Raw genomic sequence first — 22,344 nt, 5'->3', positions numbered from 1 at the left:
GCAGAAATAAGAGCTAAGATTGCAGTCTGCATTTATACAACTGTGAAAGATGGGAAATAATTGCTTTGTGTGATCTGTGTAACATTTTTATTTTAAAATGAGCTGTCAGAATGGCAAATTCCATATAACGAGGTGTGTTAGATTTCTAAAGAGTCTCTTATATGAGATGGAGCACCTTTCATGCCACTAGCATGGCATGAAAGGTGCATTCCAGGAGATACATCCACTTTCATCAATGCCTATCATTTAATTGACTCCACTATACTAAATTTTCTAAGTGGATAGTAAAGCAAAAGAGTTCTCCAGCACAACATTGATAAAACTTTCCTAGCATGTATCGTCTTGAGTCGTTTCTTGGACAATATCACCTGTAATCATGTAAAGGATTTATGGCCATTCATCTTCTATTAGTAAAACATTTCCTCTTAGAATAGTACCTATGTGCTGCTGCTATTTGTACTTCAAGAAAATTTTCAACCTCAAAGCAAATGTTTATTTAAGTAATTGACTCCTGTCTAGCAAAAAAGCACAAAAAAGTAGAATTCCTTCAGTATCCTGTGATTTATCAACAAAGAATGCACTCTTCTCTGTACTGACACTAAAAGTATTCACACTGAACACTTGAGCAGCATAGCTTTTTAGTTCCTTCAACCAGTCTGCCTGAAGGTTAAGTTTCCATTCCAAAGAATGAAATTCCCTTTCAAGAGTTACATTCTTATTATAGCAGATAAAGAAAGAAGAAAGTATGTGATTATTGAGTCAACAGTAATTTACATAGCCAGAGACCACATATCTAATTGTACCGATTGGTACAACACTGTTCTAACGCTTAGCCAATAAGAAGTCAATATTGTGATAAGAATGTTTCAAATTTAAAATACTCTATTTAAATATTCAGTTAATTGAGAGTTCAAGATTGTAGCAGAAGCATGAGCAGTTAGCTATGGGTGCACAATCACAGAGTAGGTAACACTTAGAACTTGATTGTGCATCTGTAGAAATACATACAGCATGATATCAATATCAGTAATAATCTTTAAAGATGCGTAGTTCATAAAAATGCCTTTATCAGCATTGTGGAATCATATTAAAAGCTTTTATGCAACAGTTTCACTTCCTTTCTTTCCCCTCCCCTTTAGGCTGCACAAAGCAGCATTACAGAAGTGCAGAGATAAAATATAAGAAAAGCAGAGGAAGTAATGCAAAATTGTACTGGAATTTAAAATGAAAGGTCCCTCTTTCTTGATGTTCCCAGCCATTTTTTCTCAATTGCTAGTCAGTGTCCTTGCTACATAAAAATAGATACTTATAATGCTATGGAGTCACCATTTTCACTTTTTAGGTTTAGAAGCATTGCATAAGGGACGAGCTGAAATTTCACATTCAGTCAAGTGCAACAAGACTTACAGAAGTTCATCACTTTCCTTCTCTAATTCTAAATCAGCATGATTCAATTTATCTTTTCTTACAGAGACACTGATGCTCACTATCCATAACCATTACAGCTTCTAACACTTCTCTCCAGCTGGGCATGTTAAAGAAGTTAACACATTTCAGTAGTACTTCTGTGAAATAACTGTGGTCTTTCACTCATCTTGTCAAGAAATATGCTGCCATTCTTGATGCTGACATTTCCAAGTTTATTTTTGGAAAGGAAAGGGGGAGAACAGCACCTTTTATGTATTTTAGAGTAACATAGCAAAGCACTTATTCAAACACAGCAGCTCCTCCAGACACCAATTTTCAGGTACAACAGTGTAGCTCACTGCAATGTGGTTAGTCTTCTCCACTGTCTCACTGATACCAGTGTTCATTAGAAACAGCCGATCACTGGGGACAATCCTTAAAGGCCACTGCATTGTTAAAATCCCACTAGGTAGAAAGCTAGTCATCACTAGTCTTCTTTTCTGACACATATGTTCAGGTAGTTCAGATCTAAACACAGAGACATACTCAGTTTCCAAGAGCTGCTTACAGATTACTCTCTGAAAGAATTCTGAAAGATTTACTCATGAGTTTTAGACTTCTTGTACCTAGGAAAGCACAAAACACATAACAGATTTTCACAACACCGCAGCAGTGACACATTGTGCTAATTTTGTTAGGTTTCTTGAAACCAATCTCAGACATGGGGGCTGACTTAGGAGCTAGACAAATAAGATCTGCGAGCTACATTTCACACTGCCGTAAATGATGCAGGAACAGATGACTCATTCCCTGATGAGCCAAACAGAAAATAAGTAGAATACCAGAGTTCTTCAGCAAAAACAGTCTCCAAGTAGTATGGCTCCAGCTCTTTAATCATCATCATACCAAAAAAAACTTTGTAAGTTTTTGGGCAATGAAAAGCAAGGTGTCTCCATCTCAAAAACCTACAAGCAGGATTATTGCGCAGAATGTTTTTTTGCAACATATATGTATAATGCTCTATAACATGTTTTTCTCATACAGTGTCTGCCTCATAAATATTTGAAGCATCATGTGACACAAAGTTTCATTTCCAGTTCCCAACATGGTCAGATATTTTTGACAGTATTTCCAAAAGTATTTTGGTGACTAAAGCGACAGGTAGGCATTTAATCTGCTAAATGTTGCTCAAAAACCCTGCCAGGTGCTTACCTGTAAGTTGAAGTTAATGGGTAATAAGTACCGAATTTGTTTGAACGTCACATGGATATTTTAGGGCAGCCTTTTTCCCTCTTCAGCCATACTAATGCTCTGAGAAATGCTTTCCCTCTTTAGCATGCTGCCATGCAGCACTTCCCAGTGCAGCTTGTGTAACTTCAGGAACAGCTAAATGCCTTCTCAGTTACATATTCCCCCTATGTAAGTTAATGTGATTTAGCACAAAAACAAACAATTCATTTGGGGCTAACCACATTCCCTCATCAGACATTACAGATCTGAAGGAATGACCAAATTGTGGAGAAGTGGAAGCAAATGAAAAGTACATCCTCAATGAAAACAAATAACGTAGTTCTTCCCCACCTTCGTGGTGACAATTTTAAAAATCCTCATCACAACAAAATAATCATCTACATTTCATTGTGCTTTAGAACAGTTTTCAGTAACAGAGCTGACCAAAGGTTCTCTACAGTTCTCTTCAGAGAAGCATAATGGCTGAAGACACTGGGCTGCTTGTATAACAAGGAGAGACTATAACTTAAAAAAAAGCTGCTATTAACAAGTGGCCTTTAGCAAGATTCCTTCAAACAGGCTGTCTTATAAGATGTTGCTCACCTTCTGCACAATAACCCTCAGCCTTTTCCCTGCACTGGGGAAGACGCATGTAAGGCTACTAATGGCCCACAGATGGAAGCACATCCACTGCATTTGGAGACTAATGGAAAAGAGGTTTTGCAGAAGTATAATTTGGGATTGCTGCAGCCAAGTGGGAGTGAGCTGAAGAAATCACTAGTGCTGAGACTAGACAATGCAGAATCAAGTAAGATGCTTTAAATTGATATATTTATTTTTTCTTCTGAGAAATGAATCCCAAGAAGAATTCCTGGTATAATTCAGAAGACAAGCCTGCTTCATATATGTATGCTGTTAATGGAACATCAAAGGCTTATTTACTTTGATCAGCAATGAGAGGAATGGCAAGGACCATGTCGTCCTGGGATCACAGGAGAACACCAGAATGCTGTCTGTAATGGAAGAAGGATGCAGGTCAAAGATTCAGTCTGAAAATCGCTGACTTCTGCAGAGTTTCTTGCAGGATGGCAGATTTCTTACCTCACCTGATCATTCTTCCCTTTAAAAATGTCTGTGTAATTCAATATTAAAAATAAGGGTAATGGATACCCACAGAAAAGGGCTCTTATTGTCGAAGGTGTTTCTCTGTAGCTCTTCCTGGACTCACTTCAACATTTTAGGGGTATATTATGAGTTGTTGTGCAACACCTGTATTACATAGGACAAAAAATAAAAAATAAAAAACTGTTTGTGAAACAGCCTGGGCAAAGCAAAAAGATTACCCTTTCTTCATACTCTTTTCATTTCTGGTTCAAGCGATCCCTTTCTCCAGAAAGTTCATCCATGTAATGCTGCAGCCATGTGCTAATTCAGTGCTTATTTGCTATTGATTTTATCTCTTTGCAAAGAAAGTACCTTCTGAAATAACATTTTTTTCCATTATTTTTTTCCTTGAAAAGACAGCAAAACCAATTCTAATCACACTTAGGATTTTAAAAGTAGGTATCTGCATGTTCGGGTTTAATGCAAATACTTTTACTTTAATCAGACACCTAAGATCATTGCACTGTCCACATCACAAATAAATCTGAATGGAGTTCTGCAAGGTACTGAGCTTTCTACCTTGATATCAAACACAATGCTAACTGCAGACAAAAAGGAGAAAAAGTTACGCAGATGTGCTGGCTAGACAAAAGGCAGATTGCTCAGCAGCCTGCATGGTCTGACTAATGAAAGATGTATCAATGCTGGAAGGAAGAATGATTTAGGGCTGCTTTCGTTAAATCTGAACTTTCAAAGCATCCCATTACAGACTCAGTCTAACGAGTATTTGTTTAACAGACACTATATAAAAGGCTGTTACAATGGTATGGTGTTTCCTTTGAAACTGCAGATATATCTGAATGCCACGCAGTAATGTAACCTTTACTCACATGATGGAAGGATAAGTTGTTGAACAGAGATAGCAAATCAGCTTTCAGAGACAATGAGTGTATTCCAGTAGAAGGACAGGCATAAGGCAATTTACAATTGCCCATTAATAGGCCTCTGCTGCCTTCCAATCATTTTGTACTTTGCTACTGTGTGTGTTACATCACAGCGCAATATGAATCTTTAACATTGCTTGCTGAAGATGTAGTTTTATAATTAGTAACAAGTAGGAAAAGAGATTTTTCCCCTTTCAAACTGAATATTGCTATAAAAGGCAATACTGGTATGCTTTTCTACCTTAAGTGCCTCTCTACCTGCAATCTCTCGATAGTTAATTCAGGCAGCACTCCCCAAAATGTTCATCTTTCAACTGGGAACCAACAGAGCACAGTACTCTGACAACCAACACACTCTTTTCCCTGATGCAGCTGTCTTTTACTAGCAACAAAAAATGATGATCAACATCATTCTGATAGATATATAACTTACAACAAAGTCTTTTATTTAATGCTTTGTAAGTTAAAAAATATTACTCAGATATACATTTTTACAAGAAATACATCTGATTTTAACAAAGGAGTTTGTTCATCCATGGTTGTAAATCACAGAGACATGGGAACATTTAGTTTGGAAAGACCCTCATTATCACTAAGTCCAAACATAATAGTGTGCGACATTGGTCCCAGTTTGGCAGCAGGACCTAGAAATCCACAGGTTCAGACTTCATATCCTATCAGTGATCCCTGGCTAAGGCTTTTTAACTAGGTTCAGGTTGCATGGGGAACTTTAGCTGCCACAATATGCAAGTTTTATGATAAAATGTAATTACACATTTCTCGAGCAACACTACAACACACATCTGTACAATGTATTGTAACAATATCCATCCCTTTCTGTACTTGTAAGAGAGATCATTAAGCTCACTGGAATGCTAAGCATAGTCTGAATGATGTAAGGACTTCTAGCTTGTGAGACTGAATGCCACTCATTTCACGTTTTCTATGAATAGACACAATAGCTCACAATTGCAAAGATTTTGTATATGGAAATCTCAACTTACAGGAAATGAACAGTAGTATTTTGTCATGGTATTACCTTTGGCATGGCTCAGGAAATTACAATAAAATATCAGAAAAAAAATGTTTGGAGTTAATGCATGTATAAAAATATATAAAATAAAATATAAATATATTTATTTTATTTTAAAATATTAATATATTTATTTTATTAATTTCATTGATTCATACTTGATACCACAGATTACTTATACCACAGATGTATTAGTCACACTGATTCCTGAGAAACTCTGGAGTGTAAGGGTCTTGTGGGAATATTTCCAACTCAAGCTCTTTTTCTCAGTGTTGTCAACATGGGGGACAAAACTGGCACTGTACTTACACTACTTTCATCTATGTTCACAGAAAAAATATACTCATTTCCATACTGTCCTTTCTCTGCTACAGTATCAGATCACGTGGAAATTCCCAGCAGGTATGCAGTCAGAGTGAAGATGAACAACTAACAACAAAAATTTCAAATACAGCCCAAAAGGGTCAAGTGGGTAAAATCTTTGAAAACCAGTGCGTATATCTTCCTTTTGCTGTTAATCACTAAGTATTGACCAGTTCCAGGAAGGCATGGTTATGCTGCCTTCTTCATTCAGCTTCCTTAAGCTATCTTTTTGGCAGCATTCTAGACAAGCTGTTGTACCAGTTATATAATGGATGACAGATAAAAACAAATTGTTATGTCCATCAATAAGGATTCTTTCTTTTTTCTTTCCTTGCCAGGCTAAACCCAGTTGGTATATTAAAAACCTCACTGGTATGCTTCTTACCATTACTAAGAAACTTTTAATGGAAATTTGAAAAATTTACTTTCAAATACTCTCTTAAAATAACTTTCCCAATCAATTTATTAACTTGCTGTTCATGTATAAAATAGAGAAGTGTTATCACTGAAATAATGACTGAATAACTGGGGAATCCTTTCCCCATCTGAGATTATACTTAGGTTTCAATTTTGCATTTTAATATCATCTAGTTCAATTCCTTTCCCCTTTTCTTTTCCTCTTCCAGGAAAGAGGGCAGTCTCACATTCAGTAGTATATCTAAATGTATATGTATATCAATTTCAATATCTATAATTTTATCTACAAATTTTCTTCTAAAATACACATTTTAAGAAATCTTATTTTCATTTGTATCATCTTCAACATTAAACTCACATGGTACTTGTTGCTGAAAATATGAAAATTCCTTATTTATCAATTCCCTGTTTCAGAGTAGACAACAAGCGGCAATGTAACTGAACTATCCAGACATAAATGAACCTTCCCCCTGCTTCTCATGTGCATGCAAGCATATGCATCCAATTCCTGGAACCGTGGCATGTCTACCACTAAAGTCCTGTCCTGTAACTGTCTGGGAGGAATCTTAATTTTGGCAATGCACCCAAGGCATATTCTGTGGCATACCATCAATTGTCTTAAGTTGACTATATATGTGCTTAGAGATCCATCTTGCAGTCTCAAGTATGCTGCACTTACATCTTATTAGCACAGAGTACACTGATTCATTTAACTACATCAGACAATATTTTGATTTTGTAAATTACATGTTTTGGGGTTTCTTTAAATTATGACTGTAAATTTCCATCTTAAATGCTTTTTCTGTCAAACATCTGCAACCTAAAGCCAGAAAATCATTGCAGGGACAGACAGGCATGTAAACACCTCTATTACTAAGCTGGATTATTTTAAAATTAATTCCAGAACCCATCAGGGAATTCATTCATCAGGGAATTACATGCTGGCTTCATTTCTCAAACAGGATATGCTAGAACGAAGCCAGAATCTTTGCCTCAGCAGGAGTGTTGTTGTCGAGCCAGAGATGCATGTAGAAAAGAGTAACCATACAGCACTCCGAACAAAATTTATGAGATTTACAACACAGAAAATCCCTTAACCAACAGGAAATAAAGACTTACACCAAAATTCTAAGAGATATGTGACAACACAGGGTAATAACGTTCAGTTCCCTGGAAGAGAGTTTTCCTTCTGGGTTACTGGCATAGATAGATTTTTTTTCACTGAAGCCACAAAACTGATTTATGGCAAAGATCTTTCAGAAAGCATTCAGGAAGCAGGCACATTCAACTTTCTAGTAATTTTTTTAGGACTAGGATAGCAATTCTGTAAATACTATATGCTGGTAGCAAAAAAAAAAAAGAGAGAGAGAAAAAAAATAAAAGGAAGCAAACTGGCAGAATGTTATGTATTATATATTTTTACAAATATACCTTGGCATAATTTATCTTAAGTGTCTTATGTCCTGGTGATCATAAAAGAATGGTTTTAATCTTGTTTTAAATGGCTACTGTGAATTCAAAACCGTATACTAATTCCAACATCTGACATGGCTTTATCTGTTTATGTGGACTCTAGAACTTTAAGCAAAATGGGATTATATACTATAAATCTTCCCAGCATAAGATTATATCAGTTAAGAGGTATGTGAAAAGTTGATGTTTAAGGTATTTGAAAGTATCTCTCAAAAGTGTTCTCCAGAGGAGGTAATAGAAATTTCTGCTGAGCAAAATGTTATGCTGATAGAGGAGACCCTGCATTAAAACGAACAAGTTAAAGGGAATACACAGTTTCTCAGCTGAATTATGCTTGTCATAGAAGCATAAGAAAAATAAAACACACTGCTATCTATAGATTCTTTTAATTCAAAAGCCATCAATCAGTATTCCAGTTCAATGTCTGAGTAATGCAACTTTTATCTGATGAAGATAAGAACTGGCAGTTGCAATTACAAAACTTCACCATAGAATAAATACAATTAAGTAATAGATTACAGTTAGATATATTAATGCATGGCTCATGCAAGGAATTCAGATCTTGAAAAAATCTTTCAAGAGAAGATTTAGGCAGCCTTAATGTCAATGACAAAGCACTTAGGCTGGGTACATGCTTTCAATCTATATTAAACTTAGCTCAGGAAGAAGCATGCTTTAATGGATAAAACAAATGATTGTGCTCTATAACTTGCTCTGTCTAGTGACTTATTTCATGACCTTGACCAAACCACGCTGCTCCTTAAGTTTCTCTGATTTTATAACGGCTAATGATTTTTACCTGCTCCCTTGAGACCTATGGGTAGACAACACTGAATAACTGCTAAGTAGAATTAAATAGAAAATAAATTCAGTATTTCTCATTTCTTCTGAAAATCAAGGTTGGCTATTTTTTCTCAGTGACATATTTTTTCATAATGCGTACCATTTCTTATTGAGGTGAGTTTTCAAGCAGGCAGCATTCACTGGGTGATTTCTTCTTTCTACCAAACTTAGTATCATGATCACTAGTGACATTATGAAATGCCATGCCCAGAAGTTTTCAGAGAAAAATTGTTAGACTAGTAGCCTTTGTTCTTGATACAGTTCTCCTAATAGTGATTTACTGCATAAGATTGCCCAAGGATAGAGTACCATAAGCTTTTTCCAGATAACAAGAAGGCTGAACTTTGTTCAAATACATAGGATTTTTCTTCCAGGCAGGCCTCAAGTATCATGAGAGGAATCTGGAGGCCAATGTTAGCCATGGCTTTCATGACTGCTCACTCATTCCATAGATACAAGATTTGGGCCTTTTCAATCTTGCCAGCTTAGGCTCATTTTATGAACAGTTTTGTTTCAAACTGCCGCTTACCAATATTAAGCTGTAGGACAGAGGCGAGAAAAGTCATCTTCATTTCTTCATTCACAAACTGGAAAAGTTCTCAAGCTTTACCAATGTACAGTATTTCGACTTTTCTTGACATTGCTTCATTTCTGAGATCTTATTACTTGGCTCTAAAACTTATTCCTGGTTTGAAACCTGACACAAGCTATGAGCCCAGAGCTTTTGCTTTTAACAGAGATATTGGAAAACCTGAAAAAAGACACTTAATTCCTCCCATTCTCAAGTTTCATTACATGCTGTACACAGTGTGCCAATAGATTTTACTTTTGATCTTGCAAGGAAGAGTGTGAGAACATGATTATCATGAAGATTAGAAGACACTTTTTCACTTTCGCAAGCAAAAACTGATGGCATAGGAATGGAATGTTTTGCCATTTTCTGAGTTTTTCTCTATGTGTATCTTTTCTTTATGTATGTAGAGTTTTTCTCAAAGTTTAGCAATAAACACAAAGCAAAAAGAATAGTTTCTAATTTTACATGAACAGTATGTCAAAATTTTAAAACTAATATGTGACAAGAGACAGGTCAGTATAACTGGCAAGGCAAAATCCCAAAAGAACACTATGGATACAGTGGATGAGTGATCTACAGGCTTAGAATTATCCACATGGGGGTTAAAAAACTATCTATTAGTCTTATATGACTTTAGCAGGCATTTAAACGTAATAAGGGTTTTACTGCCTATCAAGGTATTGATTCCTAGACCAAACATTGTCTTTGTGGACCTTAGCACAATGCTCATGAAGCATCACAGAGCTCTGTCAATTTAATACATTATGTTTTATTAATTTCCTACTTAGATATTTCCTTGATTGGTTAAATTTGCTGCCCACAGGCTCGCTACTTCTTTACATGAAAAAAGCTCAAAAGAGCTATTTCAAGGCTGTTGGGTAAGCGTGTGCTGAAAGAGGTCCAAACAGAGAGTTTACAAAATGCACACACAGAAAAAAATACGTACACTTAAATAAATAATAAGGGATGGATATAAACAAAGCACCACTGTGAAAACTTATACAATTATGTGTTTATGCTATTAATTAATTAGGAACTTATATGTACAGGATGTTCTCATCTCATAGTTTATTTCCTCTAAATGTGCCTAGCTTTGCACATCTACACTGCAGAACTAGTAGTCCTACTACTAGATTCTTTAGTAGTTTTAATAGATGGTAATTGCTGATCATCACATGACACAGTTTCAGTCACTTCTGCATCTTAACAAAATGACTTGAGGAAGCAAACTACTTCAGAGCTAAAATCAATAAGTATATAAAATCTATCTCCATGAGCTTCTACCACATACTCTAATTTTATAAGGCAAAGTTACACATTCTGTCTGATTAATTCCTTATACATCCACCACTAGGCAACTGGTGATAGAAGGTAAAACAGAGTGTCTTCTTATAAATTGAACACTCTTTAGTGTACTGAAGGAGGGAATAACTTCCAGCTGGAGAAATAGTTTGTAATGCACTTAGAGATTATCACGCATGTGCACAAAGCAATTGATGTTGCTCATACAGTTGATTTTGAGTGTTAGTGAGTGATTGAGTTGGGAACAATAGTCTTCCTATTCCTTGTTTTTAAAAGACATTTTATTATATAGGAAAAATGCATAAATAATGAAAATGTATTTAAACAGGTTGATGCAATGTGTGGACTAAGAAAGAAAGTACATGGAGATAGGTAAAGACAAGCCTATTGCATAAATATTACATAATATCCTGGTGGAACAATGGTTTAAGAACTCAGAATTTGAAATTACTTTCTGCATAACATACTTCATTGAGTACCATCTAGGAATGCACATTAGCCTTAGGCATTGGAATAGGCTGCCCAAGGAAATGGTTAGAATCACTGTCCCTGGAGGTGTGTAAGGAAAGTGCAGATGTAGTACTTAGGGACATGGTTTAGTGGGCAGTATTGATTGGTGGACAGTTGGACTAGAGGACCATAGAGGTTTTTTCCAACCTTAATGATCCCATGACTCTCTGATACAAAGTCCTACTGAACATTCAAATTTTCTAGGCAGACACATTCTGAATATTTGCACAACTGTCATCTGTGCTTTTCCCCACAATAACATAGTGCTGCTGGATTAAAAATACCTTCCTAACACAAAGTGCTATCTTTCAAAATAAATAAAGATTTTTAGTATATGACCAGCACTAATTATGATTTACCTGGATTTATTTATATATATGGATATATTTTTATATATGGATATATTTATAAACTTGCTGCAAAGATCCTCAAGAATTCTGCCAAATTGAAGTTGGTGCAACTGAAGCTCTTGGTATAAAAACATTTCGAAAATCAAAGGAAAACAGATAGATTTTCAACAGAAATATCCCCTTTTATGTTCTTTCTTGTATGTGTTACACATTCAAAAGTTCATCAGTTTTAAATGGGAGTTCTGGGTCTGTCAGATCTGTAAGGCTTATTCTTCACATGGAAATATGATATCTAGAAAGGAACTGAAAAATAGAACTCACCTTTGGGAACTTTAGCTGTGTTGTACAATTTGCCACTATGTTTAATATATTTCAAAGGTACCCATAATAGCTAGTAGTTCTTTACAAAGGTCACTGTAAAATCATATCCTGTATTGCGACGTATTTCAGAAAGTGATCCTTGTTTGCCAGCAAGGCAGACAAACTGAACTTTGTTAATAAAAGCGAAGTTTTCTAGGGTTATCACTCTGACCCTTAAACTGTATTATCTAGAAACTCATAAGCCTTAAAAAAATAAGATATAAAAAGGTTTATAAAACATTCTCCTAACAGGTTCTGTTTCCAGCCTCACTTTTCAATCTGAAGTTGGTTTTAAGCTCTTGCCACCATGCCTGCTGATTACAATGGGACTTGGGAAATGGAATCCAATGAGAACTTTGAAGGCTACATGGTTGCATTAGGTAAAATGAAAAATATTAACTACACTTTCATTATAAGTAATATCTTTCTATGAACTAATAAGAAAATTTTTATTTTTGTATTGTGCCTTCTGGCCTAAGGGTTTATGTCAATCGCATTAGAAATCAAGTAATTGTAATGTACGTGCAATTACAGTGACCTTGGCATATAAGAAAGAGAAGATTGTAGCCAAGTATATTGCTCTATATTGAAATTAAAATAAACAAACAGATAGATCCCATGTCATTAAAGCAGCAGTTGTGTTTAGTATTTAATTAGCATTTTGAACTAGTGGGAATTGTATGTAGCAGTTGCATGGCAAAAGCTATTAGAGCTGAAATGGGCAGATTCTTCTGGGAATTTTTATGGGAATCATGCTTACACAGCAAGGAGAGGTAGGTCATGGGATCAACTGAAGATGATACAAAAGTTAAATTTCACTTGGCCACCATCACTGATGGCAACAATAAATTGTACATGTGCAAAGAGCTGTCCTGCTCCTTACACAACTTTCAGTTATTATTCTTTAGCTTCTTTATTGTTAGAGATCTGATGGCTACAGTTTGTGTATCCACTGTATAGGATACTAAGCATACTTTGTAGATGCTGGAATACCAAAGCACTATTAACTGACAGCAAGTAATATTCTTGTCACTCCGTATAAAGATTAAGTCTATGTTGCTTGTAGACTTGTTTTTCCCACAATATTCAATTTTTGCCATGAGATTTTTGAGAGAAATGTCTTCTTTTGCTTCACCTATTATTTTCAGTATAAGTTGTCTTTCAGATATTTTTATTCTCATCAAGATAAAAGCTTGATTTTGCTCCAGGTCATTATGATCATGCAAGTAGTGTGCAGAAAATTCTTCCTCTACTAAGGTCAGCAAAGATGTAGATCTTTAATTTCCTAAAAAAAAGAAATTATAGACAAAATAAAACAGTTCTGATGAATTTCTTCAGAAGATAGTGGATTGTCACTCAAAGATCAGTTACCTTCCTTCTACCATTGCAGTAACATGGCTGCATTTCAAAAAGCTGCAAAAAATAAGGAAGTTTAATTTACACAAATTGCACAAGAAGTGTAATTTTTAGAATCAGAAATCTTCTCCTGGCTTTAATACACCACAGATGAATGCTACAAAAGATCATTGTTTCTTTATCACTCATGATGTCAATATTACTTAGAAGAGTAATCACTGGAGCTGACTCATCTAACCTAGATTGTAGAACACTGACTGGCTAAATTAGTACATGACAAAATTAAACGTATTTTATTTTTATGTTCACAGTTAATAGCCCTCACTGCCCCAATTGTGCCTTTGTTCTTCCCATTCTCAGATGTTGTCTCACTGTTTTCTATCTAATGGTCACTGATTTGTATCTTCTGTTCAGCATTTGATCTTCCTCTTACTCTGATTTTTACTGTAGCTGACACCACAAAAAGTTATGCTTATAAACAAGAATTTTTTTCAGTTCAAGTACTTTTCATCAGAAGTTAAGATCAGACTTACAGCTTCCTTCTACTTTCTCCAAAAAGCTGTTGAGTTAATTTACTGGATATCTAGAGAATTTGCTTGCTCGGACACAAAAATAGCTACTACTAAAGGTGTTGATTATCCAAAGAAGCAGTGGTTCAAAATCTGTATAGCTACCTTCCACAAGTCAAGATAATATCAAGATAGTATGTTTGCTAGGAAGAATAGTGTAACACATTAGGAAATCAGTGATATCTTTAAAAAAAACCTCATATCCAACAATTCTCAATGCCTACGCTAGTGATTGACCTGAGCATAACTACCAGATATCTAGTCCTGGAAAGCTGACTTAAAAAAACGTGGTAACAAGATTAAAAGCACTCGACGCTCTCAATAGCCTAAGACAAAGGAGAAAAAACATGTTAGAATGAAGAATGCAAAACAGATTTATTTTTCCTGGAAAATCCTTTGATTTGTTGCCTACTCTAAACAAATGGAGAGGGTGAACTTTCTGACAAAATTTTCAAAATATTTTCACAGCAAGAACATCAGTAAGTGGTTGGGATGGAGAAGGAATTTGCACTAATTGTCTGAATCTTGCTCCTCATACATATGTCATAATTTTTGGTGTGTATATATACACACATGTATTACATATTATACTAGTGACAAACTGCCACTAAATTAGTGGGATAGGAAAAAAAAGGAAAAAAAAAAACAGTACAAAGATGCATATGGCTATAGGTGATTCTCAGAATGTGTCCTACATTAACTTGTGATCAGTGAAAGGAAATGACATGGAAGGAGTGAAAAGACATTCTTCTGCTCTGTTTCTCCCAGTTTTACATGCGGCCGATACTTAAGTATAAAAGTGTTAAGGTTCAAAGCACACCGAGGGATTTTAAAAAAACCTCATCCATCCTTATAATTAATACATATGTATTTCTGTACTTTAATTAAAGAATACTTTTGCCCTTTAAGCTAGAAATTTTGCTTTTATCATAAACACATTACAAAGTGTTTTAATCTACTATAATAGAACAATATATCATCTTTATTGCTTGTATCGTTCAACATGCAGTTATGAAAACCATGCTTTAATAAAATCTCCCAGTTTTTCTCCAGGAGCTACAAGACTAATATATTAGTCAGAAATAGCATTTCCTTAGAAGTCTAGACATTTTTTTTTCCACAGAGAGACCTAAATTTTATGTTACCTGGTTATAAATCAGACCCAGAGACACTTTTAATCCACCATAGCAGATAAAATATACCCGAGAAGTCTGGATATAAATACTAAACATTATTCCCCATGTTAAAAAAGTCACATTTTTTTTCAAGCCAAACCTCTCACTCAACTCAATTAGTACATCACAAGTAGTATAGGGAATCTACCCAAAGAGAAAGGACTCCATTAGTCTGTTGCATTGCTGAGCAGACAATGATTAACTCACAAGCAGAACTACTATGGGATGGATAGCAAGCCAAAACCATTTTTCAGTAACTTTCAGTAACATGTGAGATTATTTCATTTGCATAGAGCACTATATTAAGATTCATGGCCAGCTGGTCAGAAATATTTATTGCAGATGGTAATGCAGCTGGCAAGAGGTGGATTGTCTGGGACAAACTGTCATGATCATAATATATACTGTCCTTTCAGTAACTTTCAGTGTATTCCGTTGCTTACATTAAGAAGTTAGTCTACATCATGAACAAGATAAGGATGTCAAGGAGATCAGGACTGCATTAACTGTTTACAGAATATTAAAAATGAACTGTCAAGTGCTGTAGTTTGATACTATTTGACTTTTGACTTTGAATCACTATTCCTCTAACACCTAACTGCCATTTATTTGTCTCTTTGCTGTTTAACCACAATGGACAAGCCAATCTTTTGTCTGTTTCTTTTTTATTCATTAGGAACATTTTTGCGATTTTTAAAATTAACTTCTTGTATGCTCCCACAGATGATAGGTTCCCTGTAAAAATATCATGTTAAAATCCAAAATGAGTGTGACTACATGCTCATTTTCTACTAACATGCTTATTTTCTGAAAAGGCATGGTGTTCTGAGAACAGTCTTTCAGGAGTGGCCAAAATTCGCAACACTGCAGAACCAAGAGCTACATAATTTATACAGCAGATATAGAAGAGAGAAGGGCTCTCAAGCATGAGAAGCTAATGGCACTCCTAGTATCCCATAGCTTCATGTGTGAGTGAAGCCAAAGAAAGAATACAAATCTTGTTATTTCATCTCCAAAAGATCTGGAGATTCAGAAAATTTAAGAAACCAGCATATATTAACTGCTGGTTGTTTGCTGTAGTCCTGCTCATAATATTCCCACAGACACTCTCTTAATAAGAGTACGTAAAATCAGTAGAACACGCTCAAGCTGAAAGTCCTGAAAACGGAAGCTGTTGGGTTTTTTTAATGATCTTTTTCTCTGCAAATACTGCAGGTAAAGAGGTCATTTGTGAAATTAACTGACCATTAAACACAATATTATTTTTACAATGCGTAAGTACAAAAGTTGTTTTATTTTTGGTAACAGAAGTTGGAATTTTCTGTGCAATGCTTTCTTTTCTGTTTTTTATCAGACATTGATTTTGCAACTCGTAAGATTGCAAAACACTTGAAACAAACAAAGGAGATTATTCAAGATGGAGACAATTTTAAAACAAAAACACTCAGTACTTTGAGAAACTATGATCTGGACTACACTGTGGGAGTGGAGTTTGAAGAACATACCAAAGGACTCGATAACCGGGTGGTTAAGGTACACACTATCTGATTTCTCTTTACACTACAGTCAATATCAGCATAGCAGTTCCAAAAACCAGCTGAATATGGTTAAAAAAAAGAGGGGGGGTGATGGTGGGGGAAGATCACCAAAACTTTACAGATACTTAAGGATTTTTACAAAGCAGAAATAGTTTGTGTCTTGAGATAGTTTCCTTTCCTGCTCCAATCATTTATACAAAATACGAATCAGGATGGATGCTCACATAAATGAGGGTAGTCATTAGTTACATGTTTTTTCTAATAGAGGATTTTTTCAGTTTTCCTGTTACATGCCTTTATTTATTTAGAAAGTAACAAAATAAGTTTATTTTTACCTGTGTAATCTCCTTAAATAGATTGTAAATCTATCATTCTGATTTTAGGATCTTCTCTGCATAAACATTTTAAGCTCTGAATCAGTAGGTTTACATTGGATTTGTGCGGCTCAGCCTCGAGTGGACAGTTTAAAATGTGAATACTATTTAAAGGAAGCCTATGCTCAGCTGTTAAACATAAGTGAGCTTTTAGAAGAGATAAGAAGAAAATGTGAGCCCACCTTACCATTGGTACAGATGCAAATGCAGGCCTACAGACAGCCACAGGCAAGAAGGCCTTGTAATGCAAGCTTTAATTTCTTAAAGATTAGAGCTCAAAGTTCCCAGAGGAAACTGTGGACATATCTTCAGACACTTTCAGTGAGCTATGTAGACAAGTGATGTTTGGATCAAGGACCATATTGTGTATTAGCACATCCTCTACCTCTTACAATAGATTCAGCTAGAAAGTCTTGTGTGGCATTCAAACCAGACCATGTCAGGAAAGTTAGTGAGGAAAATAAGTATAATCACTGATTAAATTCATTTACTGAATTCAGCTTCATGTTTTTGTATTGATACTACTTCTGTTTTACTCTCTTCTCACCCCTAAAACACAGAAGCAATATTTCCAAAGGCAGAAAGGGTGACAGATTTTAAATTTTTATTGACTGTCCCATTCAGGGTCTTGAAAATCTTGCATCACATGCCTGTCTTGGTTATCATTCCCCGAATCTAGCTCTATCAACTCATCTGACATCTGTCATAGTTCCTCTCAGCTCACATCTCTTGCTATTCTCCAAAAAGATACTGTCCCCCGCCTCATTATCTTCTCAATAAACAAAGTTTCAGACTTTGTTGCCAAACTAAGTAGCTGAGATCAAAGCTCACTGTCAACAAGAGCCACTTTGTTTTGGCAATTGCCATGGGAAAGCACCATGTTTGCATCTCAATTCAGGTAATCCTTCACCAGACTGGCACAAATCATATTACAGAGAACATTTTTTATTCATTATAAAACACTTTTCATTTTTCAGTCAACTTTATGCAGTGTAATTCCTATGACTTCTTCCAAATTATTTCTCATTCAGAACTCTGTAAACCATCAAATAATAAAACCCATTTTTCAGTATCTGAACATCCCTACGACTAAATGTTTTCCTGCTGCTTTCTCCAGTGAGCACTGGGTGGACACTTCCCTGTGACAGAGCTTATGCTTTACAACTTTGCACCCGTGTCTCTTAGACCTGTTGAAGATACTAAGATCTAATGAATCAACCATTACATCACTTCTTAAATCCTTACATCTTCACCACCATAAAAGACATTTTCTTTCTCTCTGTGCAAAATCATTTCACTTGCAGTCTTACTGATTTCCTCTTTATTACCAATTACTTGGACAGAAGGAAGCACAGTTTGTACAATTATTCCTCTACCTGGAACATTCATTTTTGTATAATATCCTATTCTGAACAAATTATACTCTTTGTTTCTAACAAGAGGAGGAGGAAGGATGAAGCACGTCAAGCCATTAATCTCCAGGCTACTCTAAAATAATTTTCTGGTCATTTATTAAGAAAAAAGTGCCTCAAACACATGAAGGTAATAAAACTGCTAGGCAACATTTAAACATAAAGTAGGCATGGATAATTTAAAAACCATGTAGCTTAAAAATACTGTAAATATGAAAGAACTTAACTGAAATGCAATGAGTTTTGTCTTGCTATTACTAGAAAGCTCCCTTGTAAGAGAAATAAATCATCCAACCCTGAACTAAAACACAAAGTAGGGTAACAATACTCTTGGAGACTTTTAATAACTCAACTTCCACTGACTGTAACCAGTCTCTAATGAGGATTTAGCTATGATAAATGGATAAATGTCTTTCTAATTTACAATGGTTCAAATCTAGAGTAATTCAAAAGAAGTTGCTCTGAATTTACCGTAGCATACACAAGGGTTATGCTGAAAGTAATGCCTCCTATTCTATTAAATCAGTCTACAGAGTCAGAGGCAGATAACAGTGGGATGGCAGTGGGAGTTATACCTTCCCACCACTGTTCCATTTTGTTGCCATGTGACAGCAGAGGGCAAGTCTGACAAAATGTGTCTGTCATAGAATTGTGCCTGAAGCAAAGGCACGTAACTGAATTTCTCTGTGTGGAAAAAATTGCACCCACTGACACTCATTAACACTTTCTGAATGTTTCTGGTGACCAAACAGTAGATTCAGCACACTGAGACAGAAGCTGGTGCACTTCAGCAGTGGCAACAGCAACAGTGGGCCACTTCTGCAGGTGCAGATTTTTACGAGCATGGCTCATCACTATCAAAAGTGAACATTTAATGGTGGTGACTATGTTGAAAAATAGTTTTGTAGCTGAGAATTTGTCCTCTCAAACTATGTTATTATGCTCTTTCTATCTGTTGTAATTTCCAAGGAAATAAATAAGAGACAATACTTTTGGAGCAACCTCTTATGTGTTGAAAGTTGATCCTGTAAAGGGAACTCACTACAGATATGATCCTCCTGCTCCTGGGTGAGATCCACTGAATCCAATACCCTGTTTGTTAGACAGACTGAATCACACACAACCAAAAATGATTAAGAATGGAAGGGACCTCCAGAGATTTCTGACTCAACCCTTTTATTAAAGCAGTGTCAGCTCGAGCACACAGTCCATCACTGAGTTCAACTGGGGTTTCACTGTCTCTACAGATGGATATTCCAGAAACTCCTTGTGCAACACGTGCCAGTGCCTGATCATCTTCACAGTTTAAAAGTGTTATCTTGTGTTTAGGAAAAAAACCCACAATTTTCATGCAATTATTTCAGACTCAGCAGTAGTATGAATGCTGGTATGAATGCTAACTTAGTGTACACAATGGAAATTGACAACAAAGCTCTGGAAAAGGTTCACGACTGTCATCTTGAAAGCATTCAGGGTTTTGAATGACTGATTCGTTTGGGTTTTTTCTAGGAAAAACAAGGAGAGCAATGGTTAGAAAATGTAATTTTTTTTTTTCTCATTGTTTGAACTAGCTTATTTTCACATATTCATAAATTTCTTGCTAACATATCTGAATTAATTGATGCAGACACTAGTGACCTGGGATGGTGACAAACTGGTATGTGTTCAGAAAGGTGAAAAGAAAAATCGTGGCTGGAAGCACTGGATTGAAGGAGACCAACTGCATCTGGTAAGAGCTGCTATACAGAATCATAGCACATAACAGACAAAGTACAGTTCATCCATTTCAAAGCTTCTCTTACTTATTCTAGTTAGAAAAGTCTTTATTTGGACAGCTCTGATCTCTGAACTCGAAGGAAATCCCTCTCCCTGCTTCATCTCAGGAATGCTCAGTTTCTTTTCACTTGCTCCCAATTAAGACATAACCCTGCAGTGCTTTTTTTTGCTCCAGTTCACTGTCCTCCAGCTATTAACCCTTCTTGTTATGCTGCACCTCTATCTTCTCATTCTCCTTTAATCACTGGTAGGAAAAAGAAGAAAAAAAAAAGTAAGGGAAAAAGATTGCAAGAAAAATGTGGGGTTTTGTCCCTAAAGAAGCACTATGTAATTTTAGAAGGAACTATGTAGGAGTCCAGATCAGAAGACACTCTCCAGATCAGAAGTGACTCAAGAAGAATATTTCCAATTATTTTGTGCTAGTACAACAGAAAGAGAAAAAAAAACTGGAGCCTGAAAAGGAATTCATTGAGCCTGATAGAGGCCAGAAGGGCTGTGCAGGAAAGGAGCACTCAGTGGAGTATGGAAAGGTTGCAAAATAACAGATCACATAATTAACACTATTCCAAAAGTTTCTTGGGAGAACAATCAAGAAATGGGTAAGATAATGTTGGATGGTACAGTAGGTAGGTGCAGAAAGATTATGGAGAAGACCTCATTCATTTCTGTCTCATGATATGCACTTAGATATCTACTCCTTGCTAAGTTTACCCTACAAATAGTTGGTATGGTGAGCCACATTGCCTGAAGTCTGTATGCTTGAACAGTCAAGGCAATTAATTGTGTGAATTAATTGAAAAAACAGTATATGTCACTGAAAGCCAGTTGTCCAGCACACATTTTCATCTCCATTTTAATACATAGTCAAAAGCTGACCTAACAAAAATGCTACATGCTGGCTGCAGGATTGAGCCTAAGACTCAGGGAAGCAGACAGACCAGGATCTCAGAAGAATTTCCAGGAACAATCTTGCAGGTTAGGGCAACTGTTGGCTGAAAACCCAGCTTCAGTTCATCTTCAAGCCTTATCTGGCACAGCAATGCCAGCTAATTGGAAGACTAATAAAGCAGTGTGCATTGTGATGTGCACGTATGCCAGACTTTAGGAGACAGCTGTGGTGCTATGCAAAAATGCCATCCTGATCTGACTCCTAAAAAGTGGCTGGGCACTTCTTTGAATTAAACATTCTTTTAAAGCATCTTCCCTTTTTTGTTTGTTTTGAATTTCCTTGTTTCATTAATTCTCATGAATTTTGAGATAACATGAAATATAAACTATTATTGTATGCTGTTTTAACAACGGAGCATGAAAGAGACTTTCATTAAAGACTACTTTTAATGTATTTTTCATATATATTCATCTTAGAGCTCAATTCATGTGTCAAAATCTAATTATTGCAACATGTGGTGCATGCCTGCTGATTGTTTTTATAGAATTCACTCTTCTTTCCTTATGTTCTCTTTTTCATAAGTATATCTTTGTAATGTAATAGCACAGTTGTAGAAATTTCAGGGCAGGGGAGCTTCTGGCTATGCAACTTGTACCACTAATTGTTTTAATTCTGTAGGAACTGACGTGTGAAGACCAGGTGTGCCATCAGATATTTAAGAAGAAAAAGTAACCGGAAAACCACTTAAGCCTTCCTCACACTGTTATGCTGATACGTTTTATCTAAAAAAAAAGAAACAAACCAGATTTTGTAATAACTCTTTGAAACAGCTACATGAATGCAATTTTGTGCATGTTTATGAAGAGAAAAGTTTTGTAGAAATAACATCAGTTATAAACAGCATCATTTTTTTCTTTTTTCTTTTCTTTTCTTGGAGTTAAATAAAAGTAATTGTCTTTCAAATTGTGCTTTCCTGTATCTTTACAATCTACTTAGTCTTTTCCAAAGAAACATTCTTTAGCAACAAAGCTGAAAATTAACAGTCACAGTTATCCCAACCACAGAATGTTATGTATGTAATCTCTCATTACGAGCGAATGTGAAATGCTGTAGCTCCTTGAAGCAGTCAGTTGGAACTGGCACTCTGCTAATAATCCCAGAGCAGAAGTTAGCTGTTAGAAGCACACCACTCCATTCAAGACTTGTTCCATGAAGTTAAAGCTAAGGCATACTTACGGCTATCAGAGGAAAACTGATGAGTTTACATAGAGTGCATGTATGCTGTGCATGTGGAGTTTACACAGACTGTGTGTATCTGTGCGTAAAGAGTATCCAGCATACAGCA

At 35.8% G+C, this 22,344-nt stretch overlaps 1 protein-coding gene across 1 annotated transcript; it reads left to right on the top strand.

Annotated features, from left to right (window-relative positions):
- The first annotated feature begins 12,131 nt into the window (after window positions 1-12,131).
- RBP2 (retinol binding protein 2) lies at window positions 12,132-21,962 on the top strand. Its single transcript, XM_010716452.3, has 4 exons — window positions 12,132-12,290; window positions 16,365-16,543; window positions 19,962-20,063; window positions 21,678-21,962. The coding sequence occupies exons 1-4, from the start codon at window positions 12,218-12,220 to the stop codon at window positions 21,729-21,731; spliced, it is 408 nt and encodes a 135-aa protein (XP_010714754.1). The 5' UTR covers window positions 12,132-12,217; the 3' UTR covers window positions 21,732-21,962.
- The last annotated feature ends 382 nt before the right edge of the window (window positions 21,963-22,344 follow it).

This window comes from Meleagris gallopavo, chromosome 11, assembly GCF_905368555.1.
Source record: "Meleagris gallopavo chromosome 11, MGAL_WU_HG_1.1, whole genome shotgun sequence".
Taxonomy (NCBI): domain Eukaryota; kingdom Metazoa; phylum Chordata; class Aves; order Galliformes; family Phasianidae; genus Meleagris; species Meleagris gallopavo.
Note: the sequence above shows the minus strand (reverse complement) of the source record. Positions and strands in the feature narration are given on the sequence as shown.